This window comes from Gossypium hirsutum, chromosome D12 (genome assembly GCF_007990345.1).
Source record: "Gossypium hirsutum isolate 1008001.06 chromosome D12, Gossypium_hirsutum_v2.1, whole genome shotgun sequence".
Classification (NCBI taxonomy): Eukaryota; Viridiplantae; Streptophyta; class Magnoliopsida; order Malvales; family Malvaceae; genus Gossypium; species Gossypium hirsutum.
Genome location: NC_053448.1, coordinates 1,867,271 through 1,888,886, shown reverse-complemented (window position 1 = coordinate 1,888,886; position 21,616 = coordinate 1,867,271). Strand labels below are relative to the sequence as shown.

General features: G+C 35.1%; 1 protein-coding gene across 6 annotated transcripts; it reads left to right on the top strand.

Moving 5' to 3' along the window:
- The first annotated feature begins 1,952 nt into the window (after positions 1 to 1,952).
- Positions 1,953 to 7,483, top strand: LOC107929152 (protein LNK1). Of its 6 annotated transcripts, XM_016860546.2 has the most exons (10): positions 1,953 to 2,221; positions 2,333 to 2,410; positions 2,742 to 2,857; positions 3,861 to 4,438; positions 4,655 to 4,982; positions 5,395 to 5,464; positions 5,558 to 6,102; positions 6,196 to 6,344; positions 6,985 to 7,117; positions 7,203 to 7,483. In XM_016860546.2, the coding sequence occupies exons 3-10, from the start codon at positions 2,834 to 2,836 to the stop codon at positions 7,224 to 7,226; spliced, it is 1,851 nt and encodes a 616-aa protein (XP_016716035.1). In that variant the 5' UTR covers positions 1,953 to 2,221; positions 2,333 to 2,410; positions 2,742 to 2,833; the 3' UTR covers positions 7,227 to 7,483. The 6 variants fall into 6 exon arrangements, with proteins under 6 accessions (XP_016716035.1, XP_016716027.1, XP_016716002.1 ...); XM_016860538.2 differs by having other exon boundaries at positions 5,395 to 6,102; positions 7,206 to 7,483; XM_016860513.2 differs by having other exon boundaries at positions 5,395 to 6,102.
- Positions 7,484 to 21,616: the final 14,133 nt, after the last annotated feature.

Sequence of the window (21,616 nt, the reverse complement as noted above, 5' to 3'; positions counted from 1 at the left end):
GGTGTCACAACACAAGGGTGTTAGATGTTGCGACACCGTGCTATTGTAGCTACAACACTATGAGCAGACTGTTTGAGAATGTCGAGACATCAAGACCCTGATGTTGCGACGCTTAAGTCGGATATTGTGAAATACCCATTTTCAAGTTGCGAGCTGGTTCACTTTTAGAATTAAAATCTCTGAATCCTCATTTACTCCATTTATTTCAATTTTCAAGGTACTTGCTTTATTTGAAACCAGAGTAAGTGAAGCAAAAGCAAATTCTATGATTTGTAGGACAAGTTTTAAGAACTTGTTTCAGGTTGAAGCTTAGGTGGAATATGGATCATATGCAACAATAGCGTTAGCATGGGAGTTTTATCTATCTCAAGACAAATTATTCAATCTGTGTTGTAGTAGAGGGTCTAAAAGTCACAAGAAAGCAATATTGCACAAAAGAAACTAATTTTCAGAATTGAAAATTTTATTAATGAAAAACAATTGTGTTTTTAATGAAAAATGAAGAGGCTTTTATATAGGCTAGCTAAGTACATCCAAATAAAACTCTCAAGCATAATAAAACTCTAATTAATCTAAATAAGAAGTAGTTTTAAACTAAACTTTCTTGTTGACTAAGAAACATAAAACTTCTAAATAACTTAAAATGCTTAAAAAATCCTAAAATTCAAAATAAATATATAATAAAACCTAATAAATATAATATTGGACTCATATATAATAACTAAACTTAAAAATCTAATCCAATATGATTTAAACTCAAATTAAAGCCCGAAACTCATAATTTCCCGTAATAATCCAATCCAAAAATTTTACTCGCGTAGCCTTCACTAAAATAGTAATAACTCAAACTCTCGAACTCAAAATCAAGTGATTCAAAGTGTATAGTGAAGCTAAAAGATAGATCTTCGATCAATATGAAGACATATTACCCAGCAATGCTTGAATCCCATCCAAAAACTTGTCACAAGTCATTGATTTTCCAAACGTAAAAATTGACACATTTGGTTAATGAAATTTAATAAATTTCACTCCATCTATGCATGTATCACCCATCCCCATCTTGCAATTCAATATCATTACCGAATTTTCACGCACCAGAAGATTCAACTTTATTATTCTCAACCATAAGTTTATCTTTAAACGTTGGCTTTTCCTTTACAACATTCACCATTAACGAGCCATCATTTCCTTGTGACACTCCATTTCTGTGCTTAAACTTTTTGGTTGCCCTTTCGAGAACAAAGGGCACAGGGGATCTTGGACGCTCAAGCACCAAAGACAGAGAGTCGGCTCTAACATAACGGAGCAAATAGTTATAATAAATATAAAAATATGATTAATGGTGTAATTATTGAGTTTTAAAAATAAATTAAATCTCAAATATATGATGATTTAATTGAACTCGAATAATTTAATTTAATTCAAATTCTATTTCACTCTTTTAATTTTGAAAAAAATTCAAATCAAAATAAAATCATAAAACCAATGACCAACTCATATTTCTTTTACCCTATTAACCCTAACAGCAGGTAATAGTAATGTATGCAAAGTCAGCAGTTTCTCCGCAACATCTCGCGAAAGAATCAACAGAGCGATGGTCGCCCCCGTAACAACTCGATTAATATTTTAGTATTAAAAAATTGAAGAGTCGGCAGACAAAGGTAATTAAAAAATGTTAAACTTCTAAAAACCACCCAAATCACGCTAAACCACGTGAACGGTGAACTCCATCTTTCAAGTATTCCTCGCCAAGTGTCCTGGACGCGTGTCCACATTTCCCAATCTTGTACGTACGTGGACCAATCACGTCAAAGAAACTGATCGGATCTCATCGCCTTACTCTCGTCCACTAATTATGGTATCTACCCGTTTTAGCACAGCCGTTGTTTTGATCTCCTCGCCACGTTTCATCTTTACCATCTCCTTCCTTTACGTTTTAGCCTTTTTAAAATAGTTTATTAAATTATTATTTTATTTCCATTCACAGAAAAAACAAAAAAATTATAAATTTAAAAAAATCGAGTGCTTACTTTGTTCAATTGTTCTCCAGAACCTACTGGAAATCACATCTTTTGAATTTAGGGTAAAAAAAAGGGAGCTGGCTTTGTTAACTGGTGAATAGCTTTTACTGTGGATTTCGTAGCCTTCGTTTTACGGTGAAGTTTTACGTTTATTGCGGGAAAAAGAAATTTGTTTTTTCATTGGAGTAGTTGATCTTCAGGTGATAATTGTTTGCTTCAGACGAGTCTTCTGTTAAGTGATCGTTGATGTTTTATATTTCGTTGAAATTTGATTTTATTGTTGATTCCTTTAGATTTGGCTTTTCTTGTAGATGTGTATTTCTGTTTGGTTGCTGAGAAAGTGCAGGAAATGAAACGGAATTTTATATTTTTTTAAACTAAAAGCTAAGGTAAATCTGATACTTATAGCGTTTACATTATTATCTTTTTTTTCTGTTAATAAAATTAGATTTTTTATTTTCTGAATTCGTCTGCGGTTTAAGAAAAAGTTCGTTATGGAAATAGATTTACACGAAACATAATGAATTTGAAAATACTAGATTACTGTGTATATTCAATGCTATAAGGGATGCAGATTGAAGAAAATTACTCTTTTTTCTTCTTATTTGTATCCGTAGCTTTTAGATTTTAAACTTGATCATGATTCAAAATTTTGAGTTGGTTTAATTTCTGCTGAAGGGTTTTCCTAATTTGTTATAATTATTCTGTTTTCTTCGTCAGAAAGCTAAACCGGACATCATTCTCTGCTATAAACATGACAGCGGATCAAAAGGTTGAATTTGTGTTTAGTGGTGGCTAAGGATCTTTGAGGAATGACTGACTTGTGCATGTTTGAGGTAAGTTTCTTGAAATTATCTTTTAAGTTTATTCAGTTTACTTTCATGTTTAATTGTACACCATGCCAATAAAGCTTGTGCGGGATGCCATAATTTGAGCTTCTTGATTCAACTTGAGATTTGGTTGTACTTTCAGTTGCTCACTAGATTTCACATGTCAATAGAACTTGCAAGTTTCAAGTTGTTTAATGTGGATTAGTGCCTCTTTTGTTATGATATTAGTAGTGGTATTTATTAAAAAATCGAGGATGTGACGGATTTGAAGCTTTTAGGCTCCTTTGTTTCAGGGTTTTCTGTTGGCAATTGACGTTGTTGATAATTTGGGATTTCAGGGTTCAGTGTGATCCCTTATTTGTTGGAGCAGGCTAGGTTTAAGTTCTAGTTTGATATTTATATTCTATCAGTGATGGATCTATTTTATATGTTTATGTTATAAGCATCAATGGACTTCACCCCGACATGGTTTTATTGTTTTACTTCATGGTGCTTGTCAAGGATTGAAGCTAAGCTTATTAGTTGGAGATTAATAGCATTGTACTGAAAAATGGAACCTTTATACTAATTTCTTCTTCAGAGTGTTGTTTTAGCAAATGTTTTATTCACTTTAAGGACTAGATATGCCAATATTAAATTGTTTTATAATACCAATTTTTGTTGCAATAAAGCCATTATCTAATTTAATGGTTAAAACCTGGGGGTTGAAGTGTGCAAGAATGGGTTCAAGCATAATGTGGCTGACTTACAAAAAATTACTTAGGAATAGGATTTAATCTGATTGGCTCATAACTGGATGGCTATTCTTTGAAGCATTGTTTTTTCAGATTTGCTCTGAGACTTCTTAGTTACCTTAATGTTTTTGGTTGCATTACCATTATAAGAAATGTTTGTTCCATCTAAGGGATGTATATCTATTGTTCAAAATTATTAAATTTCATGTTCTTTATTTTAGTTTCCTTTGATGAAGAATGACTGACTGACTAAACCTGACTAATTCATGTTACAGCTTGTAGATAATGTTTGGGATGAATTTGGTGCTAGTAATGATCATATAGTGCCTCATACTGTTGATGAATATGGATCTCAGTTCGAAGTTCAAGGTGATAGTCGAAAGAAACCACGACATGAAGTGATTGAAGTTAGTAGGAGTTCTGAGGATATGACTAAATATAGTATTGTGGGGGAGAAGGAAAAAGGCATACATACTTTGACCAAAAACAGAATGTTAGAGAAGGGCCTGTGGTCTCACAGTCCTGATGGTATGTTTCCCACTGCCGGTGATAATGAATCAATCAAAGAAGTAACAAGCTTGGCTTCTGATGATCCAAGGTTGTCCAACTATGGTCTAAAAACTGTCAATATAGATTCAGTGGGGAGTGAGTTTTATTCTGATGATTCTATCTTGGTTGATAAGTGTGATACAGAGGACAATAATGTTTACCGTTTTCCACTAAATCACATATCCAAAGCTGATGATGATCTCAGCTTTTTTAATAATAAGAATGAAGACAAAGAAAACAGCGATCTTTTATATTATGGCTGGGGAGACATCGGCAATTTTGAGGATGTTGACAGGATGTTCAGGTAGTTCATAAAATCCCATTATTAATTATTTTTCATGTTATCCTCTGCTATGCAACATCTGATATGTAGCTTGAGTAGGACCTCCCTTGTTTGAGTACCAAAATTCATACATCTATAGGTATCAACATATATGTACCTGCACCTTATATGTTTGCATGTGTATATTTAGGTTTACAGAGTACTATTAATACTTATTCATTCCTATTTTTCTGGAAGGAGTTGTGATTCAACATTTGGGTTAGGGAGTCTCAGTAATGAAGATGATTTGTGCTGGTTTTCGTCTTCACAAGTGACTGAAAGTTGTCAGGATGCATTGAAGGCAGATACTAAACTTAATAATCTATTAGAGCATTGTGCAAGTTCAAGACCAGACAGTGCAGCTTCTGCAACAATTGGTTCCAGCAAGAAAAGTGTATGTCTAAGTGACGGAATAAGTTCCCTTAATGTGAAAGGTGATAATGCTGGTGTAGCTCAAATGTCCTATTTAAATGTATTCAATGAAGAACCTGAAACTAAGGATGAGTTGACACCCAATGAGCAGCAGGTTAGTAAGCTGTTCCTTGCTTCTAAATGTTACCTCTCTGTTGATTTTTATTTTTAATTTCACATTGTGATTACAAATATGTAGATATCTAGCTTTTAGCACTTTTTGCAGCTAGAACTTGTCTTCCTCCAAAAACCTTCTAGGCACTTTCCCTTTCTGAATATAAATTGCATTCTACAAAGATTAGTAGAAATATGACTATGGTGGGACTTTGAAGGAAAATGCAGCTTGCTATCATCCAAGAATTATATTTTCTTTACAGTGCATGTTCATGATTGATATAAAAGGTCCAATTTATAGTTAGATAATGATCAACATACTCCACTCTTGAGCTGGTTTCAGAGGAAAGATTCTTCTCTATAGATTTTCCTTGACATATTGTTGACGTGTTGATTTTTTTTCCAAATTATAGATCAGTCGAAAAAAGCAGTCAAAGCAACTGAGTGCATCAGGAGAGAGAAAAGATCAACATCTGGAAAATGGTGGTTCCTTTAACCAATATGGTAATATCAAGCACTCTGCAGATGTGAAGCGCACCTTTACTGATTCATCTTGTCAATTCTTTTCCCCATCAGACCTTCAGCAGCACAAACAAAACATTGGACCTGATTCTGTGAGTTGCGTACAGACAAACATTCCTTATATGCATCTCAACTATAGCAGTCCTTTGGATCAACTTTTAGGTTGTCGAACTTTTTCCAGTATCAAATCTGAAAATAATGGTTACCCTTCTTCGACAAACAAGTCATCTTATGCTTCAGATCAGGTGCAGTCTATAGAAAGCTCTAGTGGGCCTTCATTTGGGGGTCCTGCCATTATAATGAATGAGAAGAGAGAAGAACTACATTACCAACAAGATAAACAAGCCCCACTGAAAAAGAATGTCAAACATGCAAAAGTGGGCAGTAAGATGGCATTTTATGATCCAGTTACTGTTCAAAAGCAGGTCCGTCAATCTGAACAAGATGAAGGTCATAGTGAAGTTGAAGGAGTTAGTGTAGGGAAGCTGACACAATTAGATTCTTCAAATGATCAGCTAAGCTCTTGTATGAGCTCTGTGTTGGATGAAGTCTCACTAGAAGCATCTAGTTTTTGGCAGCTTCAACAAGTCATGGAAAAGGTATCATAGATGGAAAGATTTTGTGATCACATGTTCTTTTTGGCGGTTAATAAACACTGTAATTGATCAAGTTAAACTACTTGGATTTTTCAGTTGGATATCCGGACAAAATTGTGCATACGGGATAGTTTGTATCGTTTGGCTAGGAGTGCTGAACAAAGGCATAATTGCACAAATACGAAAGGTGGCATGAAAGAGGAAAAAGATGAAGCTGGTTCATTTGTGGCCAATGAAACAAACAAGTACGTAGTTGTTGCTTGAAAGTGAATTTCTTAGTACCTTTTACATTGCACTGTCGCTTATAAGGTACATAATGATGATGTGGAAGTCAACACTTGAAACCTATGGTGGGTAGAAATATTTTTGAATTGTTTATATATTTGGCTTCCTGGAGATCAGGGACAATCCAACTAGCTTGTCCCAAAATCGTTATATTAATAAAATAAAGGCACTCATAATTTTGAATTTTGAACCATAGTGTAAATGCCGGATAAATATGGGTATGCTAAATCTTTCTAAAGCCTTTTGATGTGCTTTTATGGTATTTAGAATGTTGCATTTCTGTACTCATGTCCAGATATGCGGATATGCGTTAGTATTAGATATCCCTTTGGAAAAGCCGTAAGGTGGGAATTTATTAGCAATTTGAGCATATATTGATTCAAGTCCTCTTCCACTTACAAGCCTCCTTTCTGCTACTAGTTTTGTGAATAAAGAAATTAATAGAGGTAAATACAGCGATGGTCGGTTTGGCTGTTCCAAACTTTAAACTGCATGTTGCATCTTTTGAGTGTCATGTGTGTATATTTGTTCCTTAATTTTTATTTAATCCTGTCTTCCAATCAGTTGTTCTTGTAATTCTAAATATTGGGTTCTTTCCAGGTGCACGCGATTTATGGATATGGAAACTGGCACAAACTCTATAGATAGATCCATAGCACACTTGTTATTTCACAGGCCTTCAGGTCCATCTCTAAACCATACTACCGATAATGCGTTTAAGCCTCACGGCTTGGTAAGCATATATGCTTTATCACATGTTCTTAAAGTTGAAGAAATTTCATGTTTCATTTCATAACCTCAAAGCCTTTAATGAATAGCAGATTCATGGCTCCATCATGTGATATGCTACGGATCGTGGACAACAACAAAAGCAGGTAACCACGAATTTGTTAATATCAGTGTTAACTCCTTTTAGAGTATATAGTTTTTTTTTTTTTTTTAATTTATGGTGGTGTAAAATGGTCTTAGTATGGCCTTCAACATAAAATGCAGTTTGGTTTAACATGGACGTAGTTTGTGGTGTTGTAAATGGTTGTAAATGGTAATGGTTTGTGACCCTTTTTATCCGTCACTAATACGTCAGTTTGCTTTTCTCAAACTATTCAGCGTGCTTGCCACCAATTCACTGGACTCTCTTTTTATATCTGATGATGACAATGAAATCTTTTTCATGCTATGATTTAATCATCCAGAATGACTGGTTGTAGTTCCACTTTTTATTTTTACTATCCAGAAGATCCTTTCGGATCAATTTAAGCCTCTGTTTACAGCCATTCCCAAATGTCAGATATCAATTGTGCTCAGCTGGCACTGTTTTTGTTCAAAGCCTGAAACGCCTCCATAATGTTGTGCGCCACACAATTAATCTGATTCGCGGCTCCAATTGGATTGAAAAAAATTGCCATTTTTCGCATTTCCATATGGTCCCAAGTACTGATGCTTCTGAGTTCGTCTTGTCTCATTATGGATTTCTAATGTAATCCAGTTTGTTAATCAACGCATTATCCCAACTTTCAACACGGAAATTCAGACCATGCAGTCCTTGGAAAATTACGATCTCTAAGGAGGTGATCCATTGCTTACATATCTATATTGGACATCTGTCATTTAGCTCTATGGATTTTCTTTTAAGTTTTTTGCCTAAACATTACCATAAAAATATACATACCTTAAAAGGAATCTTCTTTCTCCGTGGAACCTGAGGCATTGAATCCCATACCAGTTGTGCCAAATGTGTTGGAAGGCATTTTTAACAGAAAATGAACTTGAGGAATTAATTTCCACACAAATTGCTCAACATCTTGGAAAAGGGGAAAGTCCGTTTTTGTCAATTGTTTACACTAGTCCTCGTCCAACCCCTGTGGAATGAGCTGATAATTCCATGTTTGTTGTTTAGGATGTATAAAATTGGCAAGGCTTCTTACGCCAAGTTGATTTTGCGGATCACTCGCGTGTAACATAGAAGATTGAGTCTATTGAAAACACATTACCTTTCCATTTTTGGATCTTCATGCCCTCTTTACATACATCTCACTATCGGATTAAACCCCTCCACACTCGACTCTAAAGCTTTTTTTTTCATAGAGCATTTACCCAAAGCTATTTGTTGGGTTAAACCAAGGTTCGGTGAACATTCATTAAGTTTTCTTCTTTCATAATGCTGCAAAACTCTTTTATATCTAAACCCATGTTCTTTTGAAATCGATTTACATAACGTGTCTTAATTACATATCCTTTAAAAGACATTTAAGAATGCGATCAACTCTATTAATTATGTATTCGGCACCGTAAAGCAAGATAGCAAGTAGATGAGAGTAAAGGAAAATATTAATTTGATAAGTGCGTGTCTTCCACCTTGGGATGTACATAAGGACTTTCAAGTTGCTAGTTTCAATTGCAATTTTCAAGGAGAGGTAGAAAGAGAGACTTCATTTTCACTGTACAAGTAGTGAAAAACTATCCCCTTTCGTTTACCCAAATATTTGCCTGGTTGGGTAGTTTATTTTGCGTCAAGGATACTTGACATCCACCTTCCACGCTTGTCCTAAAGGGCTGAAGAATAATTTAGACTCGTTCGAGTCAATTGACAATCTAGATGACTCACAATATTGGGCAAGTGTTCCTTCGGGTACTCCACAGGAATGTATGTTTGCATTGAAGAAAAGGTAGCAGCCATCTGCGAATAGTAAGCGAGAGACTAGGGACAACTTGTTGCTTCTATTTTGTTGATTTTTTTATCACCTCAACTTTCATTAACATTAGAGAGAACACATTTTTGGCATAGGAGAAATGAACAAAGAGATAAAGCATCAACTTGTTCATAGTCCTCGTCTGAAAATGACTGATTTTGTAGGGCTACCATTCAGTAGGACCTAATATGAAACCGTGTTGGCACATGAAAAATGATTTGACACTATCGCCCATTGGAGTTCACCAATTCCACAACAGCAAATATAAAGTTTTAGCTAACACGATCATGTCTTACACATACAAGGTGCCCAATATCTTTTCTCTCTAACGAATAGTATGGATAATCTTGTTGCCCAAAATTATATTATCAAAGATATATATTTCTCCTATGCACAAATGCATTTGGTAAGGGATGGTTGTATCTTGCATGATTAGTTTAGGACGATCAAAGCTTCCACAAAAATCTTGTAGGCAACACAGACAAAAGTGTGAAAATTCATATGTAGAATTGCTGGAATTCTTGATTTTTCATGTATTCAGACTTTGACTTGAATCGCGACGGGCTTTATATATATTATGCATTCTTTGTTAAAAAGATAAAATATATTCATGATTTGTTTCTTTATTATGTTTGAATTTGGGGATATTATTTGTTGTTAGTCCATTAGACATTTTTCATGAATTGATATTGAATTGATGCAAATAAATGATTCTTGAATTTTCGCCGATTCATATTTTGTTAGTTTTGTAAAGCGATGATTTTTAGATTGACTGCATGCTTCCAGTTTGGTTTTAGTCGACTATTAAATTTTTTTTAAAGAAATCTCAAACACATATATTTTGAATATATATATAGAGAATTTTTCTTTATAGAGAATTGTTTAGGTTGAATGCACGTTGAACCTTATTGATTGAACTTGTTATCTTTTTTTTATATGAATATATATTTAATTTTTGGGTGTTTTGACTGTACATGTTTAAAGAATTTGGTTTTAAGTTTGGTTTTATAAAATTTGATTTTGAATTTTAATCGTAAAAATTTTGATGGCGGCTTGTTTAAGTATTAAAAGAAAAGTCAAAGATTAAGGTTTTCGATTTTTTTTTCTTACGCTATTTAGGCAACCTTATTTTAGGTTATTTCAAAAATTGTAGTGCAATAACAAATTTTAGTTTTGACCTTTGACTATTGGGTAGTTTTTAAATTTGAATATTGGTATGTTAATATGTATTTTAAAATAACTTAATCAAAGCAATAAGTCGCCAAAGTGACCTCTGTTGTGAAAAATTATTTTATTTTAAAATATAACAGGTTGTGTGCATGTAATTTAAGTTAACTTAATATTGATCGGCCCAAAGGAAGGTTAATATTTAACAAAATTACATGTACAACCCTGTTAATAAACATGTGACAATTATTTGACTTTGCATGTGAGCAATAAATCGTCCCAAATGAAGATTTATTATTTGATATGGTCTTATTGTCAGTGTTCGATTACTACACCAAGATATCACTTACAAGTTAATGTTTTGTCCAAAGATGAGATATTAATAGAGTGTCCAATATTTTGAGATAGGGTTTAGCTTTATTCAAATTGTTTTGGTTTAAATTTAAAGTATTATGTAAGCTTATTTTGTTTTATTCGGCTACTATTATACCTACCATTGAAACATTCAGGGGATAAAAGCCTTCTTATCCTAGGAGTAGTATAAATAACGGATAAAATCCATTGAGAATGATTGTCATGTACCTTAACGATGGTGTGGATCTTCTACTCAGTATCACATAGGTGCTTGATAGAGACAGTAGCCAAGAGCCAAAGAAGCCAAATGCCACCCTTGCGACCATCAGTAGTGGTATCTTTCCATCCATCAAAAGGCAATCTATTCACAACTGCTGAAACTCTAGCCGCTCGCATATTCATTTCAGTTATTATCATAATTTAAGGGTTATGGATTCTAACCAGTTCACGTAACGTTGGGATGAAATCATGATGATTTGTTTCCCTACAATTCCATATCAAGACTGAAATGGGTTAGTTGTAGGGAGGGAGCTCTAGATACTTGTCAAATCTTATAAGGTCATTGTCAACCTCATCGAAAACATCTCCACTTTTTGAAGTAGGCTTTCTCTTCCTTGAACAATTAGTGAACTCAGACAAGCTTTGAATTTTTCCTCATCGTTCTCCACTTTCAATACTAGGGTAGCTTGTAGGTCGTTTTGGAGGTGGGTCTCTGTCCACATGTTTCGAAATATCGACAGTGGTATCCTTCGAATCCATGGCAAGTTGGCGTTGCAATAGCTTTGGTTGTTTCATTAATCCCTTGATGGTGAGAAGGCTAGCTTTAGAGATGGCAAAATGGGAGCAGAGAGGATCAATGTTTGTGACAACTCGATTTTCAGTGGTACTAGAAAAAGTGCTTTTGGAACCCTATTTTCGTAAATATTAAATATGAATATTTACGGAGCTAATATAAAAATATATTAAATATTGGTCCAATAATTTAGCCGAATTAATAGTTAATAAAGACTCAGGGACTAAATTATAAACTCCAATCGCTATAGAGTTTTAATTGACCAAAGGCTTGAAGACTTAAATAGCAATTAGTCAAAGCCCAAAATGATAATTAAACCATTTTAAAGTTGGAGTTAATGGATGATGATCCATTTCATTAAATTAAACTAATAGTTAAATTAATATAAGAAATCATGATTAACCTCAATTAAACTAGATTAATTAGTCCATAATTATTATATATATATGAAGTTGGTGGAGGAAAGATGTTATCTTCTTCCTCATTCCTCCAATACTGTCCAAGCAGAGAATAAAACATAAGGAAAAAATTCTATGGCATTCAACCATTAATTGTAAGGTAATTTCAAGTATTTTTCTTGTAATTTTTATGAATTTGGGGGCATGGGAGCTTGATTTAACTAGCCCATGTACCAATTTGGAAAAACTATTAAAGTTTTAGAAAGTTGTCATTGTTGATTTCTTGGATAATTAGGCTTAAAATTGATAGATTTTAAGCTTAGATTATGAAAATGACTAGATTGTAAAGTTAATTTAGCTTTATTGTTAACTTTTTGTTATATTAGGGACCAAATTGAATAAATGTACAATTTTTCATGAATGCTATTAGAAATAGAAAGTATAAGGTCCATAATTAGAATATATGAAATTGGATTTTAATCCGAAGCTATGAACCAAAAGTTATGCTTATCCTAAGTTTAATGACTAAATTGAATAAAATGTAAAATATGAGGGAAATCGAGAAATGAATTTATGTAGGTTCATGCATATCATAACCTTGTATGAAAGCGATTGATATTGATTTGTATATAAAATAATTGTATAGGCCAAGATTTGGACCAAAGTGGAGCTAACAGGAAAAAAACAAAAATTACAGATTAATTCTTGAAGTATCCACTCTTTTCACATTTTGAACAGGTAAGCTCATATGAAGCTTACTATCTTATTTTATGTTATGTGTAATTTTGTGTTTGATTTCGTATATGTGTTTGGATATAATTAGAACACTAGTGAAATTGGCATGTATGGCTAGTAATGGACTGAATTGAAATGTTATATGATCGTTGATTATTATATAATAGTACAGGGTACAAATGTGAAAGTTGATTAGTTATAGGGTATGTAAATGAAATATGTGGTCATGTATAGGGTACAATATGAATTATGGTTGATTACAGGCAAGGGCGAAGTTAGAAAATTTTTTTTCGGGGGGCCGAAATTAAATTGTAAATTTTATGATAGTAAAAATGTAATTTTTAAAGGATTAAATCAAAATTTTATCATTTTGGGGGGCAAAGTGTAATTTTACCTTTAATAATTTAAAATTTTTATGGGGGACTGGACCCCTGCTAGCCCCCTAGGTTCGCCCCTGATTACAGGGATTGTTAATGATATATATACAAAAATGATGCCCGTGAGAACTTAGTAAAAGGGTCGTATAAGATTGGCATGCTAATAGGGTTATACACGCACTTGATCAGAGATTTTACATGTTATAATGAGATTTAGCATTTATTGCAGATTCTTGGGTTATATGTAACATATGTTTAGCTTGGACGGGTAACCTGATATAATTTCAGCTTGTATGAGCAACCTTGATGTAATTTCAACTTGTGTGAGCAACTCAGTTCACTCGTGTATCCAAGTTTATTTTACTATAGTTCCATCGGGCGATATTCATTTTAATTGAAATGAAAAATTTTGAAAATATATTGATATGAAATGATATATGTTTATAATTTGTTATGTGACATGAAATTGGTTTCGTATTAAGCCTGTAAGTATATCTAACTTATTTGAATGTTAATGTTGGCAAGTGACTAGTTAAGGCATTATGTACCAAAGATAACCAAATTGTATTCCAAACTGATTGATAATTGTTATTATTATAAGTGATCAAAGTAAGCGTAGTATTTCCATTTGAACTTACTAAGCATCCTTAATGCTTACTCTAGTTGTTTCTCTTCTTGTAGATTTCTACTTTGCGGAACTTGCTGAGTTAGACTAGCGAGAAACACACATTATCCAAAGACGGTAGAATTATGTTATTTTGAGTCTAGACATTGTGACATGTACATAAGGGCTTTTGTTATGCAAATGGTCAATTTGGAGTTAATGATTATGCGGTATTGTGGTAACGATTGAACTTGTGGATTAAGTTTGATATGTGATCTAATTGATGCATGGTTTGATCTTATGTGATGCTAGAATGTGTAATGATCTTCATTTGTATGATTTGGCATGTTAAAGATCAAAAGTAAGATAGTTGGAGTGCCTAAGTTGTTAAATGAGTTAAGAAATGGTATAATTGAATGATAAGTATGAAATGTAATTGAATGCATGCTTTGAGTGCTTCATGTTAGAATCATTTAAGTGCTAGACTTCCAAGTTGTACAAATATAACATGTTTGAATTAGTAAATGATATGTTTTAGATATGGATAGTTGATATGGGATTGATTATGCTTTAATGTTGAAAGGTTGAATTGTATAATGTTGAGTGATTGGTTCAGGTGATTACATGCTTGAATTGGTTTAGATTGGCATGGTTTAGAAGCATCGTATTTGTGATAGGTTGAAAGAAGTCATTTTGATATTGGATTGAAAGCGGATGAATATGTATCAAAGTGTTAAGTTGTCAAAACAGGGGCAAAGTCATGACCTCGGGATTTCGATGTTGCAAAACATGGCCTGATAGTGAGTGACGTCACAATGTAGAGGCCATGAAATCGCGACATCGATTCGAAACTTTAAAAACTTCACAATCTGGTCCTAATTCATACTCAAGTTAGTAGAAGAGTTTTCATAAGCTCGTGTGAGACCCGAAAATGATTGTGTAACTTATTATGATTGTGAATGATATTATTTACATGTTTGAATGATTGAATGATGTATAATTTTTGGTAATTACTCCGACAATGAATGCAACATCATGTAGTTTAGAACCAATGATGAGGTCGGGCAAAGAATGTTACTGATAAGAGGTGCCACCCAAAATAGGTTCTCTTGGTTTCCTTCTACCCCTTGAGAAACCTCCCTCTCGTTGCCTTGGCAATATCGAGCGGTGACGGTTCTGGAAGGGGAGTGTGTCACTCTCATTGCTGCTCGAGGAAGGGAGACCAGAGAAAGAGAATTTAGTGGGCCATTGACCGATTCTGATGTCCGGAGGATGGGGTTTGGTTGTGGTTGTTCCGTAGTGGTCTTGGAGTGGACAAGTAGGCCCTCATTCTTTGACTGTCATTCATTCCTCTCCATTCCAGCATGTCCCAACTCCTGTTGAAGCGACGAATCTCATTTGAGGTGCTATAGGGGTCGTCGGGAGTTAGCAACAAGGACTTGGAGTTTGACAGAAGTGATAGGGTTGATAGCGGTTTTGGGCATTGGAAGGGAAACCGATTGAGTTTTAGGAAGGTCCTCGCTAGTGGTCGCACACGTGTCAGCTTGGGGTGGGGACTTCTTTTTCTTTTTCTTTTTCCAATGTTTTCCAGTTTAGAGGTTTACTTTTACCCACATTTTTTATGTAACCGGGTTGCATGGTAGTACCATGCAATTTTTAGGTGACATGACTTGCTACTTTTTGCCTAGGGCAGAGCTTTCCTAGTTAATAAGACCCGTTTTCAAAATTAAATTTTCTCCCTCCACAATGGCTTGTACTAAAGCTGCTAAGCCTTTTTGTTTTTTTCTCTTTGTAGTCAACGTTAGAGCCGCTGGTTGACTTCTTATCTTGCATCTCAAGGCTAGCATGGATCCTTGAAGATTCACCAATTTGGAAATTTCGATTACTAGTCTCTCGTCTCCTGGTAGCTTTATTTCTTGGAACAACCATCCAAGGACCAAACCCAGTCCTATGACCTTCCTTCTCATCGTTTCTTGGTTCTGTAACCTTTTGACTTTCTATTTCGCTGTTGTACCTCCATCACACTATCAACCATGGTCGAAACCTTCACTGTTTTATCCTCAGGCTTGTCACATTGATCCTTGACTGCACCTACATTCCCTTCATTGCATGGATCTTCAGCTCTGATAATTTCGAAGCACAAAAACTGTATCGTAATCTTCGGAGCACAAAAACTGTAGAATAATAAAAGAAAACTGCTCAAGTATATTGGATGCTAACGTATTGTTATATACAAGCAGGGAAAGGAAGTAACAGAAAATAACAGAAAAATAACTACTAACTGACTAACAAGAAATTAATTTAAAACTATATGACTAATAGCCCCCCTCAAGCTGGAGAATGAATGGGAAACAGTCCCAGCTTGGACAAAATAAGCTGGAAGGGAACAGCAGCCAGAGCTTTGGTGAAGATGTCAGCAAGCTGGTCTTTGGAAGAACAAGGAAGCAATTTGACAACACCAGACAACACTTTTTCACGAACAAGATGACAGTCGATCTCAATATGTTTAGTACGTTCATGAAACGTAGGGTTTGTAGTAATTTGGAGAGCAGAATTGTTGTCGCAAAACAAAGCAGTAGGCCCAGAAATAGACAGATGCAAATCAGACAGAAGAAATCGAAGCCACTAAATTTCACAAACAGTAGATGCAAGAGCCCTATATTCTGCTTCTGAGGAAGAGCGAGACACGGTGCTTTGCTTCTTGGCTTTCCAACTAACAAGGGAATCTCCATAAAATAGGCAGTAACCAGTCACAGAGCGACGTGTAAGAGGACAACCAGCCCAATCAGAGTCACTAAATGCCTTCAGTGTAGGCGAGGAAGAAGCAGAAAAGAAAAGACCAAAGTCAATGCATCCTTTTAGGTAGCGAAGAATGCGATGGGCAGCTTGAAGATGGGTGACTGTAGGTCGGTCCAAGAATTGACTTAACTGTTGAACAGCAAAAGCAAGATCAGGTCTAGTAGAAACCAAATACAATAAGCGTCCAATAAGTTTTCTAAAAATAGTGTTATCAGGAAGTAATTCGTCAGAAGCATCGTGAGGGATTTTGGTAACCATAGGAGTTGTAACAAGCCTGCAATCTGAGAAACCAAAATCAGCCAGTAGATCGAGAGCATATTTTTGCTGACAAAGATGAATACCAGCAGAACTACGAGCAACTTCAAGGCCAAGAAAATACTTGAGATCCCCCAAGTCTTTGATACTAAAGGCAGAATGCAAGAAGGTTTTTACCCGTGTGATTTCTTCCAAAAAATCACCGGCTAGAATAACATCATCAACATAAACCAATAAGGTAGTAAAGGAAATTTCATCTTTTTTAACAAATAGAGAAAAATCTGAAGTAGATTGAACGTAACCAATTGAAGTGAGGGCTGTAGTGAGTTTGGCAAACCACTGTCGACTAGCCTGCTTGAGACCATATAATGATTTTTGCAACTTGCAAACCTTATGGGAAGTGGAGGAAGCAAAACCATGAGGCAAAAGCATGTAAACCTCTTCAGTCAAATCTCCATGCAAAAATGCATTGTTAACATCAAGCTGGTGCAAAAACCAGTCTTTGGAAGTAGCAATAGCAAGCAATAATCGAACAGTAGTAATCTTGGCAACAGGGGAAAAAGTATCAAAATAATCAACACCCTCAGTTTGTGTGAAACTTTTAGCAACCAAACGAGCCTTGTAACGCTCAATAGAACCATCGGCTCGATATTTCACACGATAGACCCATTTGCAACCGATTGCAATTTTGCCAGGAGGTAAGTCCATAATGATCCAGGTGTTATTTTGTTCAAGAGCAGAAATTTCAGCTTGCATTGCTTCTTGCCAATGGGGAATTTTGCTAGCTTGTAAATAGGTTGTAGGTATGGGAGAAGCATAGGTAGCAAGAGTAATAAGTGTGAGACATCGAAGATGATTGGCAACAGCTTTGCTGGAAAAGCAGTGGTACTGGTCTAAATATGAAGGAGGTTTCCTAAGACGAGGTGGCCTAAAGGGTTGTAAAGGAATGGGAGGTGAGGGTTGTGATTGAATTGGCAAGTCATAGGTAATGGTGGGGTCAAAGGTTAATTGTGGGATGGAAGAGGAAGAAGATGGTTGTTGAGAAAAAAGGAAAACGGACTCATGGAAATGGACATTTCTGGATATAAAAATGGCATGGGTTGATAGGTCAAAAAGAATATAGCCTTTGACATGAGGTGGAAAACCAAGAAAGACACATTCACGTGCTCGAGGATCCAACTTATGACGATGAGCAGTAAGAGTGGTTGCAAAACAAAGACAGCCAAAGACACGAAGGTGCTGAAAAGATGGCTTAGTTTGGTATAATTTGTCAAAAGGGGTAAGTTAGCCAAAATGAGAGTAGGGGTACGATTAATAAGAAAAACAGCATGAAGATAGCATGGCCCCAAAAATGCTTATGTAAATGAGAATGAAATAAGAAAGCCTGTGCAACATTAAGAATATGTTGGTGCTTGCGTTCTACAAGACCGTTTTGTTGTGGGGTTTCAACACATGTAGTTTGATGAATTGTGCCTTTGGAAGCATAAAAGGCTGGAATGGCAAACTCACAACCATTGTCAGATCGAATGACTTTAATTTTGGATGAGAATTGAGTTTCAACAAGTGTGAAAAAATTCTGAATGTGAGTACGAACTTCAGATTTTGCTCTCAATAAAATAATCCAAGTAAAGCGACTAAAATCATCAACAATGGTTAAAAAGTAACGATGGCCAGTAATGGAAATAACATCAGTTGGACCCCAAATATCAACATGAACAAGTTCAAAAATTTTATTGGAAACGGAAGTGCTTACAGGAAAAGATAATTTATTTTGTTTGGCCAAATGGCAGGCTTTACAAGGTGCATTATTTGACAAAGACAAAGAAGGAATGTAAGGGAAAAGTAGTTTTAGTCGAGAATCGGAAAGATGACTGAGACGATGATGCCAAAGGGAACAGGAAGATGTGTTGGCTGACAAGGCAATGGGAGCAGAAATGGAAAAAGTTTGAGCTGGGGAGTCCAAAATATAAAGACCATAGAGCACTCTAGCTGTACCAATCATCTTCGAAGAAGAAAGAGCCTGTATAGAACAATGAGTTTTATGAAAGGTAAATGAACAAGGTAATATAGCAGTGAGTTTAGTGACAGATAAAAGATTAAAGGTAAATTGAGGAACATAGAGAACATTAGTAATGTAAAGACTATTATTGAAAATGACTGTACCAGAAATTCGAGCACAAAATTTAGTGCCATTTGGAAGGCTGATGTATATAGGTTTAATGGAATGAAAAGAAGCAAAAAGCGATAAAGAGTGAGCAATATGATCAGTGGCACCTGTGTCAATGATCCAATGATGGGATTGAAGAGAAAAGAGGTTACCTGAGGATGGGGAAGGGTTTGGTTGTAAGGAAGAAGCAGTATTGGTAACATCAGGTGGGGAGGTAGATGCTGGAAGTAATGCAAGTAGCTGTTGTAACTGATCTTGTGTCAAAGTAACAGAAGGATTAGATGGCAAAATATCAACATGCTGCAAAGAGTCCAAAGGTTGTGAAGCACAATCATTAAGGGTTGTGTGTGCACGAGAGGTCCGCCCTCGAGACTTATAACCAGGTGGATATCTATGCTTTTTATAACAAGTATCAACAGTATGCCTGGATTTGCCACATAAGGTACATTGCCATAAATCAGTAAATGATTTAGCCTGAGATTTATTTGAAGAAGTGTGGTGGCGCAGTGTGTTGCTAACAAACAACTGAGAAGAGCTAGTAGAAAGGTGACGTTCTTGTTGAATAACTAGGGAAAATACTTTGTTGATTGGAGACAAGGGATCAATAATCATGATTTGAGAACGGATAGCAGCAAACCGATCATGGAGACCCTTAAGAAAACGAATAACGTAGTCGTTATCATGATATTTCTGGAGAGTGACAAAAACACCGCAAGAGCAAGATGGTGAACAAGAAAAAATTGGAATTGGTCGAAAATTCATCAACTCATCCCAGAGAATTTTTAACTCGGTAAAGTAATCAGTAACGGAACGATCATCTTGCTTGAAAGCATTGATCTCTTCTTGGAGAGCAGAAATGCGAAAAACATCACCTTGAGAAAAGCGTTCACGAAGATCGCGCCAAACATCATAAGCAAAGTCGAGCCAAAGAACACTGTTCATGATCGAGGGCGAGATGGAATGGTGCAACCAAGAAAGCACCATAGTGTTACATCGTTCCCAGGCAGAATAAAGAGGATCCGTTCGAGGTGGGACCGTGATGGTGCCGTCAACAAACTGGAGCTTGTTCTTGGATAGAAATGCCATTGTCATAGCTCGAGACCAAGAGTGATAGTTCGAGCTTGATAAGACAGGAGAAACAAGAACCAAAGCTGGATTTTCATTTGGATGCAGATAGTATGGGCTAGAAGGCAGCATAGTATCATGAAGTGCCATTGGAAGAAAAGGGAAGCAAGAATGCAGATTTATGGAGAAAGCAAAAAAATAACGTCTGATACCATGTAGAATAATAAAAGAAAACTGCTCAAGTATATTGGATGCTAACGTATTGTTATATACAAGCAGGGAAAGGAAGTAACAAAAAATAACAGAAAAATAACTACTAACTGACTAATAAGAAATTAATTTAAAACTATATGACTAATAAAAACGTAACAAGGAAATAATCGTGACCTGGATCAATAATTTGTCATGAACATGAGGGACATCGTAGTTGATCAAGTTTGAAGTTTAAGAACTGAAACCCTACTGTTTCCCCATGAACCTACTCCGAAATTTCAGTCTCTCTTCCTAAGAGAGGTAGATCTTGGAAAAGTCAGTAGTTTGTTGTTGTTCTTCTTCTATAGGAGCAGCTCCTAAATCAGAATTGTTCCTGTCTTCCTCGAGAGTATCCTGGTCGTAGTTACCAAACTCATTGCCCAAGAGTGTGTCTCTATAGGAAATGGGTTTCCTTACTTCATTAGTGAGTGCATTGGAATTATGCTTCACTTTCTTCATACTTGTTAGTAGTTCGGCTTCTTCCTCCGACAAGAGGACAGAGAGTTTCACTCATGTTATTTAAACAGTCATTTTTATCTTCACTAGGCATCGGAATTTTTAAAATTCTATAATTAGCACAAGGTTCCAAAATTTGTCCAGTAGTGACTACATCCAAAGGCACTCTCTAATGCCATGGCTTTTCAAATTATGCTAGTGTTGAAATTTCATTTTCGTCACTTCGGATTTATGATTACAAATTCTAAGTCAATTATATAACTATATGTTAAATATAAGTAAAATTGAATCAAAATGTTAGAAATTGTATATAGTTTTCAATAGGATCCAAGACAACAAAAATATCATAAAAGAAAATATTGGTGAGAGGGAGAGAAAAACAGACTTGGCCCGGAAACTTACACGTCGTTGACTAAAAAAAAGGGTTTTTAGGGTTTTTTCTTTTAACTTGGCTAATCTAAATTTGTTTTCCCTCTCTAGTGTTGTGGATATGTGTACAGTGATGTAATTAGTATCTCATTTTTGGAGGGGAAGTGATTCCAAATTGGAACATATTTGATGCCAAAAATAGAAGAATCTAAAAGATCCATTCCCTTATCATAAATTCCTTTAAAATACAACTCAACTCAAATATTTTATTTTTATTTTTATTTATATTTATCAAACGCCATTAGAAAAACCTCTTCATTTGAATTTCGGATCTGAGATTTCAGGTACCCGATCTTTCCGATTTCCCCTTTTCCTTTTCCTCATCTTTTAATTTATGATCCATTTATTTGCTTATTAAGTTGTTGAAGAATTACTAGCACCTAAGGTTTTGTTCTCGTAGGCTTTTTTTAATTAGTTGGAAAAATAAATTTCGGTTTGACTGCCACTGCAGTTAGGTATGGATCTGCTTAGGTTTTTAATTCAATTTTTTTTAGCTAAAGTATGGATCTTTTCTCTTTTTGTGAGAAATTAATTTAGTGGTTATGGGATTTGTTTTTTGAAACTGTGTATATATAGGGATTTCAATTTATGCTTATTCTATATTTTGGGCATGTTATAAATTGTAATGTAAATGACTTGTGGGGTTTTCATTGTTGCTGCAAATATATAATTGGTTTTGATGTAAAACACA

Coding starts and splice junctions, on each gene's coding strand:
- LOC107929152 (XM_016860513.2), top strand. CDS start 2,834: ATGACTGACTTGTGCATGTTTGAG. Junction 6,345..6,984: donor GTGGCCAATGAAACAAACAA/GTACGTAGTTGT, acceptor GGTTCTTTCCAG/GTGCACGCGATTTATGGATA. Junction 7,118..7,202: donor CGTTTAAGCCTCACGGCTTG/GTAAGCATATAT, acceptor TTTAATGAATAG/CAGATTCATGGCTCCATCAT.